This window comes from Coffea arabica, chromosome 11c, assembly GCF_036785885.1.
Source record: "Coffea arabica cultivar ET-39 chromosome 11c, Coffea Arabica ET-39 HiFi, whole genome shotgun sequence".
Lineage (NCBI taxonomy): Eukaryota > Viridiplantae > Streptophyta > Magnoliopsida > Gentianales > Rubiaceae > Coffea > Coffea arabica.
Genome location: NC_092330.1, coordinates 9020409 through 9031265, shown reverse-complemented (window position 1 = coordinate 9031265; position 10857 = coordinate 9020409). Strand labels below are relative to the sequence as shown.

The window sequence follows — 10857 nt, the reverse complement described above, 5'->3', positions numbered from 1 at the left end:
GCAACATCATAACATCAAATTTAGTTTTTAAGCACTTCAAACCATCTTCAAAAGACATACCTTTGGTAATTTCTTGGTAACCTCTATTGAAGGAGCTTTGCACTTTGTAACCATCATTTGCCAATCTTCCATTTCTCAAGCATTGTCCTCCCAATTCACCTACCCTTCTCATTATCTAAAATTACTTTTAAACAATCTCAAAAGTAAGATTAGTTAAGAAGGATAGATTCCAAGACACAAACTAAAACAGAAAAAAAATAATAATAATAAAAGTTGACTAAAAAAAAAATGACATAAAACACATAAGATACAACAAAAACAACAAAAATAAAAAAATTGTCTAAATTAATAAAGTTGCTCTTCACACCGATATTGCCAAATCTTCCCCGGCAACGGCGCCAAAAACTTGACGGGTATTTTACATACGTGCAAGCTAAAAAATACCGAATTACACCCGTTCACTGCAAGTATACAGATCAACTAGTAGTTTAGGGTATATATCGGGTCGATCCCACAGGGAAGAGTGAACAATTACCGGTATTACTAAAGCTTCTCTATTATTTAGACTATCAATGAATTATAAGAAATTTAACCTACTGAAATTATACAAAATAACAAATAAAAGCTCCTTAGGTTGTGGTATCCCTAACTACTCATGCAAGTGCTATATTTGGATAATTGAATACTACATCTAGGCTAGTTATGGTGTAATTTCCTTATGCATTTGAATCCTACTTTCGTAGTGAATCAATTATACTAATAACCAATCCATACCTATTCTCATGGTTATGAAATTAGCTACAAGTTCATTTTTTCAATGAAATTACATGAAATTAATCACCAAAACCCCATAGGTGCACCTCTACTCTCGTGAGTGTACTCCCCATGTTTAGCACTTATTGAACTAATGTTAAATCTCAATTTTTATTGTAGAAATAACACCTTAGATAATCACAATTAATGGTACCAGATTAATCATGATTTAAAGAGCTAAAGTGCTAAATAACTTGCTCAAATCATAGCAGTTAAATAGCCAAATGATAAACACTAACAATCATAGAAAGTTCAACCAAACCCAAGGCATAAACTTTAGAAACACATAATAGACATAAATTCCAGAACTTGCATAATAACCATAGTTAAGAATCCAATACAAAAGATAAAGAATTGGAGTAGAGATAACCCATGTCACTTGAGCTTCAACTTCTCCTTCTTCATCTCCATCTTCATCCTAATCTAGCTATTATACAAGAATGGATTAACTACACTTACTACACTATCCTACACTAAGGAAATGAAAGAACTACATTTCTGCACTTCAAGTTCTCTCCCGTATGATGAATGAATGAATGAATCTCTGTCTCTGCATATAAACTCATGAAAAGTTCCTCTTCTCCCAGTCCAAATTTGCTGCTATGATTCTTCAAATCTCATTTTGTTAAGATAGTCAAAAATCATTGTTTTTGACTTGAAAATAAGCCATATTGTCTGCCATTTTGTCTTCTGAAGCATGTGCACCGAATTCCCTTGCATCTTATAGCTGGAAAGTGGTATGAACACAAGGGAAATGGCTGAGTCAAATTGCAGAATTTCGGCCAGAAAACGCGCCTACAAAAAACGCGGTTGCAAGTCACGTTTTGTGTACTCACGTATTCACTTTGGCCTTACTTTATCTGCGATTTTCTCTATCATAAAGGCCGAACTGGCTTTTGTGCAAAACACAAAAGTTGTAGCCCTTTGAGTTAGATTTTCAATGCTTCAAGAATCATCCAAATTGGAGCTTTGTAGCCTGAGATATGATCAAAATACTAAACACTGGTCAGAGCTCTGTTTTCCACTTTGGACAGCTGAGTTGAATTTCGGTATTTCAACTTTTGGACTATGAAAACGGATGAATTGGACTTTGATTTCTTCATACCAAATGTAGATCTCTTTCTTAGCTTTAAATTGGTATAAAGATCACCTCAATCCGATCAGTGCAGCTCCAGATATAGTCAAAATACCAAAACGTGTCAGAGTTGTCAAACCTGACTTTTTTTTATTCAAATTGCATTTTTCCTTTTACACTTCATATTTTATTTTCACCACTTTAATCCATCTTCAATCACCCAAATATCTTCTCAATGCACTTCATTTGATGATTGAATCATTAAACCTACAAAATATGAAGTTTTTACCATAAAAATCAATAAAATGCAATGTTTAGCCATTTTAACATAAAATGTAGTTTTTTACCAAAACCTTAGTTATTTTAGTTATAAAACTAAATAATCAAACCAAAATTAACTAATAAAACACACTAAAAAATACGTAAAATATATTCTTATCAGTTTTCATGTGTATAATAAACAAATTATGTTTGACAAAATAACGTGCATATGTGCATGATTATGTGTGTGTGTGATTGTGTGTGAGAGTGTATATGTATATGTATGAAAGTGTGTGAGGAGAAAGATTGTGTGCGTGAGAGAGAGAGAGAGAGAGAGAGAGAGAGTGTGTGTGTGTGTGTGTGAGAGAGAGAGAGAGTGTATATGTATATTTATGAAAGTGTGCGAGGAGAAAGAGAGTATGGGTGTGTGCACGGAAATATATCATTATGTGAAATTAAAATAATTTTGAATGAGTAGTATTATCACACTTTTCGGTTAAAATTTTATAAATAAATTAAGTGGGTCTTAATTATTAGGGATAAGAAAATTTTGTTATCAAACAAACTTAATAGAAAAATCAATTAATGCATTAAATTTAAGTACTTAATGGATTTATCAAAAAATCTGGTCTCAATATTAATAAATTTAAAATTACTGGCCCTGACTTTGGATCATGTGAATCCAACTTAGTCCTTTCCTATTGATATGCTAAGGAAAACGAAGAATGTTTCCCTAAGATTGAGTCTAAAACTAAAGGACAAACGTTGTCCAAGGAATATAGTTCAAATTCAATAGTATGAAAATGAATAACTAGACAAAATTTTCAAGAAATAACAAAGAAAAAGAAGAAAACTAGGAGGTTGCCTACATAAAATTCATCCATATGGTAGCATTAATAAAAGTAATACAATTAACGGGAAAAGATTTTAGATCCCAAGGTTGTAGATAAAATAAAAATTGATAAGTAGAGGCAATATCTGTACGAATTTTAGGAGCAGAAAAGAAGTGCAATATGCCAAAGTCCAAGATGAGGACAACCCAAAGTCCAATATCTGTACGTAAGACTGTAGGAGTTGATGGATATTAACATATTTGTTTCTTGCATCCTCCTCCCCTCTCTCCCCCCGGGGGCGCGGCGCCCTTTTTCCTTAGATTCGAAGCCATGACAGAAAAACCATTGAAAGAAAGTAAGGGGAAAAAAAATTAAAAGATGATCGCAAGCCAAGAAAATAAGGAGCACATTGATGTCGTAATAACACTTTTAGCCCAATTCGTGGGACAGGTGGGATGAAAGCCCATAATAGAGGATTCTAGAAAATGTAAAAGGAAAAAGAATTTTGATTGATTAGGAGTGATATATTATCGGAGTTGAAGTGAAATAGGGAAATAAAAAAAGATCAAACAATATGTCAAATTTACGCTTTCTTGCTCTTTGGCAGCTGAATCAGTGCCAAAATTTTAGGAGGATACAACTTTATACGATAATCTAAATTTATTTCGAGAATCAAGAATCATGGCTAATATTTTGTCAAGAGGAAAGACAAGAAAATGGGCGAAGACTAGCATTGGACCAATACACCTACAATGTTTCTTTTTTCTCTCTCTTTCCTTGGAGATTGATTTATGTTGCCTTTCTTACTTTCATTGCTGTTAAATAGCTATTTGCAGAAATGATTGTTTCTTTTCCGTGAAATGAATTCATTAGCAAAGTTGAGATACATATATATAGAAATTCACCATAATTAGATTGTGTAAACATTCTCTTGCAGCTCAAGCCTAAGATTTGGTTCACTATATATATACAAGGATTTCCGCAGCCTATATTCTCTTGTGCCTCATTCGTAGTCTCCCTAGAGCCCTTGAAACTCTTCTTTCAAGGGTTCTTCCAGAACTTCCGGGCATCCCACCATGAAGTACTCCTTCAACCTTCTTCGTAAGGTAATAAATAAGATTCAATCTTCTAAATTTTACGTGACTTTATGTTGTTTAAAAATGGTTTTAATTGGATGTGCTCGTTATTGAATCGATGCTTTTATTGAACTTTATCATTAGAAACTTTGGCACAATAACTGTAGTTTCGTCATAAATCTACCCTTAATTGAGGTAGTTGGCTCGGTAAATGAGAAAAATTAATTTTCTTGTTCAAATTTCCTTGTTTTTCTTTTTACTTTCCAATAACAAATTAAACTATAAATTTTTTTCCAGTTGCAATAGTGAATAATCTTTGTTGATCCGTCCCAAAATCTTTGATCATCCATTTTCCCCTTTTATTGGTGCATGATCCCCCATTGAAGTGTGCAAAAAAGTTCTCAAGCAAAATAAGGATGGCCAAGTCTTGCGCAAGCAAGAACCATAAGGCAAAAGCAGCACCGCCATCGCCTCCGCCGACACCTCGGGCTGCTCCACCGTCTCCATCACATGAAGAAGAGGTTCACGTTCAGGTTCAGATTCACCATGGGGAACATGAACTGTGCAGGGGAGGAGACTGCAATTGCCTTGGTGAATTTGTTGGCAAACTGTGGACAATCCCAGGAATGAAAAGTGTTGGTGTTTTCAACATGGCAAAGCCAGGAGATCGTATTGACGTGGAAGAATTATTTGACAAAATAGAGAAAATTCCAGAACTGGAAAGTATTGAAGTGGTTAGCATGGGGAATTCGGGAGACCATATGGATGATGAGCAGATGCTGCTGCCACCGTCCATGCCTCTAGTTGCTCCACCATCTCTGGTATCACCTCCACCAAGTAAAGAATACGATCAGCCAGAGGATGGACCGGTCGACTGTGATCGCCTCGGAGAATTTATTGACAAACTGTGGACAATTCCAGGGATGCACAACATCGAAACTTTCAATCTGGATAAATCGGGTTTCCAGATTCGTGGTTAATGACCTATGTGTGGTGGCTACTTATGAGAACCCTATTTTCTTTGTTGATTGGTTTTTTGCATTCTTTGGGTAATAATTTTACTGGTGGATGATTTCTTCGTGGGAAGTTGATTTGCTTTCTTAGGTACTACGTATCACGTTATTGTTTTCTTGGATGAGAATGCAATAAGAGTTTTTACTCACTTTCTTTGGATTTCCTGATGGAGGTTTTCTTAAAGTAAATTGATTACTACTTACCTTAATTTTTTCTTGCTTGAAAATGCAATTAGGGTTTTTATTTACTTTATTTGGATTGTAATGTTTGTTGTTTTATAGCACTTATTGTTGCCATATTAGAATGTTATGGGTCTTTGTTTTCACACATTATGTTTGTTTCGTGTAACGATTATACCGATTAGCACTTTCAAAATGATTTAAAATATGTCAGGAAAAAAAAGATGATTGTAAATACATATCTTGCCCTCCACCAAGCATCACCAAGAAAAAAAACCACTGTCTTGTTTTTTAATCAATAAAATAACATAAGTAAGCTAAGAATTTTTTTGGGTTCATTTTTGGCTAGGAATATCTTTTCCTTATGAAGGCCAATTTTACCTCATTTTGTCGTTTGTCCATGTTTTTTTAATCGTATACTGAGATTGTAGCGTAGAATGTAAGGACGGGAAGTGTCTAGGAAATGTCGTATTTTTCCTTTGACTAGCTTAAACTTCTTTTTTTTTTCTGATTTTAAATTGTAAATCTTTTCCCTTGCTAAAGTTAACTTTTGTTAGTTAAATTATTTCCCATTTCAATTTCAGTCTCACTTCTTTCGCCTCATGGACGTTATATCATCATGGTGAATTCTTTTTCATGATGGTATATTGTTTCCTTCACTGGGACAACACGCCTTGGGAATGAAAAAATGACACAAGTAGACTAGTTATACGTATATTTTACACAAATCCTACTTAGGTTATTCAAACTTGATTAAAATCATATTTAAAGGTGGTAATTTTTGACACGTGCAAATAGGACACAAACATGATCTAAAAAATCGAACAAAATATGGAAAAGAACAATTTGTATAAAAAATAGGTCAAAACAAACATGATACACAAATGAAATGAGTTGTAATGGATCAATCCATGGGTTGACATGACTAATTTGTTACTAATATGTTTAAATATTTTTTTTAAAAATGATACTCGTATTTCCTTCTAAAACTACACCAAAAAAATAGATAGTTTCACTTGTAAATTTAAAGTTTAAGAACTAAAATAATAAAATTAACCAGGTTTATATTGTATTTTTATAGCATTATTGAAAATCCAAACTCCACAAATCCACGTATACAACTTTTGTGATTTTAATTTTTTGCTTTTTGCTTTCATTCTTCTTTTGTCAAATTCATGAATACACGCAATCTCTATGATTTTAAATATTTAATTCCCGCCTTCATCCTTCGTCCTCAAATTGCCGAGAACTTTCCTTTAGATCAATTATTTCTTATCTATTCTTCTTTCTTTAGTGATTAAAAATTCTTTTCTAGGCTAATTTAGTACTCTCAACTCATTTTTTTGGAGATATTCTTACATATACTATTCTTCCCTTGCATGATTTTGCCTATGCAATTCTTTGAAAGTTTTTCTTTCTTTTTGAAATAAAAACAAAATTAACTCTTTTTTTTTTTGTAGTTTTAATGAGGTGATAATGCATTCAAAACTCATATAGGTAATATTTACTGAAAAGTTACAACTGAAGAGATTAAAAGAAGAACATATATATTTTTTAAAAAGAGACTCATGTTTTACTCTTTACATATAGTGATTTTTATGCAAAATATTAAATGGGTCAAACTGGCTTAAAACACAAAATGACACTCCAGTAAGCAGATTTTAATATGAATATGACACGAAAATCAAATATGGCATATATATATATATATATATATATATATATATATATATATAAGTTTGGACTCGTTTAACATGAACATGGTTATGACAGGACGTGAACAAGACCCAACATGAGTCTGAGTAACTTGGTTCATTTAAACATCTACTCCTACTATTATACACGAGGAGCCAAGAGCAAGCGTGTGGCAAAGAAATTAGATATTATTTATTATACAGCTTCCTAAAAAGTTGTAGTCCAAAAAAATGAAAGGTTTTTTTTTTCTAACGGGTGTCCATAATGCACTCTTTTTTTTTTATTTTTTATGGAAGAGAAACTTCATTACTCATGCTGCGAAAAGGACACAAAACACCCAACGACCTATCTAACCCTACTTCTACGAACACTCGGAAGGCCCAACCGGTCAAGTGTGAGATCACCTCTCACCAATCTAGGCAACTCCCCGAACGCCTCACACGTTGAAGTTATCCCAGAGTCCACCCCAACATTTGAAAGTCTGTCTGCAGGCTTATTCGCTCCCTAAAGCAATGGGAGATCTATCTAATAAATCGTCTAGTGTCCAACAGTTCCTGTACTTCCCTTTGCAACTGCCATGGGCACTGTGCTGAGCCTCGAATAATCTGAACGAGCACCAAAGAATCCGATTCTACGTGCAAATCTCGGTACCCCCGATCCAAAGCCAACCGAACCCCATAAAGAAGTGCCTTCACTTCTGCATGTAGACTCGTTAGCTCCCCAAAGAAGCACGAGTACCCTAGAAGAAACCTCCCTTCGCCACACCGAATCACTCCTCCTCCTCCACTCATGCCAGGATTACCCCTAGAGCAAACATCGGAGTTTAGCTTCACCACCGACTGAGCCGGGCATCTCCACCGAACGATTAGCACATGATATCTCCTTACCCATCCAACCACAGCAGCAAAGAAGCTCGGCCACTCATGTCCAGGGATAGTAGTATGCTTAAATTTGAGATGAAACAGGTCCCGTAGATCCCCAAAGATGCTGTGACAGATGAGTACAGCAGGCAGAAGCTGACCCTCAAACACAAATTGATTTTGCATTTTCCACAAGTTCCAACAGATCAGAGAACGCAATAACCGAAGGATATACTGAAGATATTGGTTCCGACTCGGTTTCAACCACCAACTAATTACCTTATGTTGTATCGTAGAGGAAGCACTAAACCCTCCAACCACCACTTCAAAATGCTCCCAGACTCTGCGTGCAACCTCCCCAGTGCAAAAGATGTGATCTAGTGTCTCCTGGCAAGGGTTTGAACAGCAAAAGCATCGAGACGGGCCGTGCACCCCAAGCTTCTGTAAGCTATCCATTACTGGCAGTCTGGCACCCAACACCCGCAGCATGAAAAAGGAAATGTTAATCGACAATCCCTGGAGCCAAATTGAGGAGTACAGGCAAGAACTGTTGCCAACTCCTCGAGCAATTTGGTAGGCCGACGCTATGGAGAACTCTCCTGAGGTACTGGGAGACCAGACCATTTTGTCGGAGTGTGCACTAGAGGGAGGATCAACTTTCAAAATCTGTCCCACCCACCAGCTGGGCAGTACAGCGCTTAACCGCTGCACATTCCACTGTCCATGCTCGACGAAGTCGGAGACCATCGCTTCCTGGAAGGTATCCACTTGACGACATAACGGGCCATGCCCTAACCAATTATCATGCCAAAAGCTTACAGATCCGCTGAACAGAACCCAACGTATCTGCTGCTCCGCATCCCCCTGAATAGATATCATTCGCTTCCAAGTCCACGAACACCCTTGGACGACGTCTCCAAAGCAAGGGTGAGAGCCGGGGCAGTACTTGCAATGCATAAACTCAGCCCATAAGGACTGCCGCAGCTTGAACTGCCACCATAATTTCATTGAGAAAGCCTCAAACACATGCTTCAATGACCGTAAACCTGCACCTCCCCTGGCATACGGCTTGCATAACTGCTCCCATTTTATCCAGTGGAATCGCGGCCCACCCTCAGAGGAGCCCCACAAGAAGGCAGCAAAGATCCTCTCCAACATCCCTAAGATGGCTTTGGGAGGAGTTGATGCCGCAAGCATATGGATAGGCATAGAAGATAACACACTCCGGATTAGGACCAACTTACCACCGTGCGACAACAACCTCCCTTTCCACGATAGCACACTACTTATAATCGAATCACAAATGTCCGAGAAATAACATTTCTTCCTCCGCCCAACGTATAAGGGGCAACCCAAGTACTTAACCGGAAACTCCCTGGATTGGAACCCAGTGATGTCACCAACCATTCGTTTCCTCCTTCTGGGGCAATTACCATGAGACAAGAAACAGCTTTTATGGTGATTCACCTGCTGTCCTGAATCCGAAGCATAATCGTCAAGCACCTTCATCACCAAACGCACCGACCTCTTCAGCCCACTAGTAAAGATGATCACATCATCAGCATATGCCAAATGGGTAATGACGGGATATTTTGTATCAATGCAAGTTTAATTCCGATTTTACACCCGTTGGACTGCAAGTATACAGGTCGCAATTGTAGTACAAGATGTATATCGGGTCGATCCCACGAGGAGCAATTCAAACAATTACTAAGCCCTTATTTTCTATATTATTTAGACTAACCATTAATTTGAGCAGAGAAAATCTAATGCTGTAATCTACAAATCTGATATACAAATCTAGTTTAACAAATGCTGAATGCAAATAGAGAAATTTCACTTAAGGAAGATTCTAGGGATGTAGATTCCACTTATGGCATAAACAACACAAATGAATGGATTTACTTCTTGCTATTATTCTTGCTTAACCAGAGATTCATTTCCAAAGTTTCCAAGTCTCATTTTCATGATGAAATGGCCTAAAGCAATATAGATTTCCCTATTTTCATGGTGAAATACTACTACTACTCTGTTTTATTTCATGAAATGCTAAGTAATCCACCTAAGTGTATCTCTATTTTCATGAACATACAACTCAAGCTCTACTCATGTGTTTCCATTGTTATTACCAATTCTCATTGAACAATAACAACTATAACCAAACTATTGGTGATCAATCAATAGCAAGTAATCACAGCTACACAAGTAGACAAGTTAATACAAGATATAACAAGTGTAAATCACATTCAATTTATACTATTTAGCCATAAGTTTCATCCACTCCCTAGATGAAGGAGTTTAGCTACTCATGAATGATTTAACAATCAAACTCACAAGTTTATTAATGCAAAACCTCATAAAGTACAAGTATAAGAAAGATAAAAGAAAGCTTAGCCAATTGAAGGTGAAGCTCTCCAATTCTTGCTATGTTCTTGCACAATATGATTATATGTGAAACTCTCCAAGTACTTCTCCAATAACTCCTATCTAGAGAGAAAACTAGATACAAGAAAGAAAACTAGCTACGTATGGTAATTCCCCTGCTTCTCCTCAGTGTTTCTGCATAAAAGGTGGAAGAAATTCCATTCCTCTCACTTCATAATTTCCTCCACTCAGATTTTGTAAAAAGAAGTCAAAGATATGATATTTCCTTTTTTCCATACTCATTTGGTCTTCTCTTTTGTTGCAGACGCATGTGCCACCGATTTCTGTCCCTCAAAATAGCTGGAAAGTTGTGAAAAAGGTAAAGAAAAACGGCTGTTGCACTTGCTGAGGAAAGAGACAGATCCGAGCCTCGGATCCGAGGAGTGAAAATGGATCCGAGCTCGGATCTTCAGGATCCGAGGGATTTCATAATGGATCCGAGGTCGGATCGTCCTGACCTCGGATGCTCTCCGCCAGAAGTACAGACGAGGGGTCGGATCTCTCTTATACACACGGATCCGAGCTCGGATCCGTGTTGAGCAATTTTCCAGTTTTTCACTTCTTCTCTTTTTCTTCATTTTTTGCTCCCAATTTCTTGTGTACTTTGTCCTCTGGATGACCCTTATA

General features: G+C 36.6%; 1 protein-coding gene across 2 annotated transcripts; it reads left to right on the top strand.

The window, feature by feature from the left end:
- Positions 1 to 3841: 3841 nt before the first annotated feature.
- Positions 3842 to 5144, top strand: LOC140017017 (uncharacterized). Of its 2 annotated transcripts, none has more exons than XM_072071364.1 (2): positions 3842 to 4088; positions 4445 to 5144. In XM_072071364.1, exons 1-2 carry the CDS (start codon positions 4059 to 4061, stop codon positions 5036 to 5038), a joined length of 624 nt encoding a protein of 207 aa, XP_071927465.1. In that variant the 5' UTR covers positions 3842 to 4058; the 3' UTR covers positions 5039 to 5144. The 2 variants fall into 2 exon arrangements, with proteins under 2 accessions (XP_071927465.1, XP_071927466.1); XM_072071365.1 differs by having other exon boundaries at positions 4019 to 4088; positions 4457 to 5144.
- The last annotated feature ends 5713 nt before the right edge of the window (positions 5145 to 10857 follow it).

Coding starts and splice junctions, on each gene's coding strand:
- LOC140017017 (XM_072071364.1), top strand. CDS start 4,059: ATGAAGTACTCCTTCAACCTTCTTCGTAAG. Junction 4,089..4,444: donor CCTTCAACCTTCTTCGTAAG/GTAATAAATAAG, acceptor CCCCCATTGAAG/TGTGCAAAAAAGTTCTCAAG.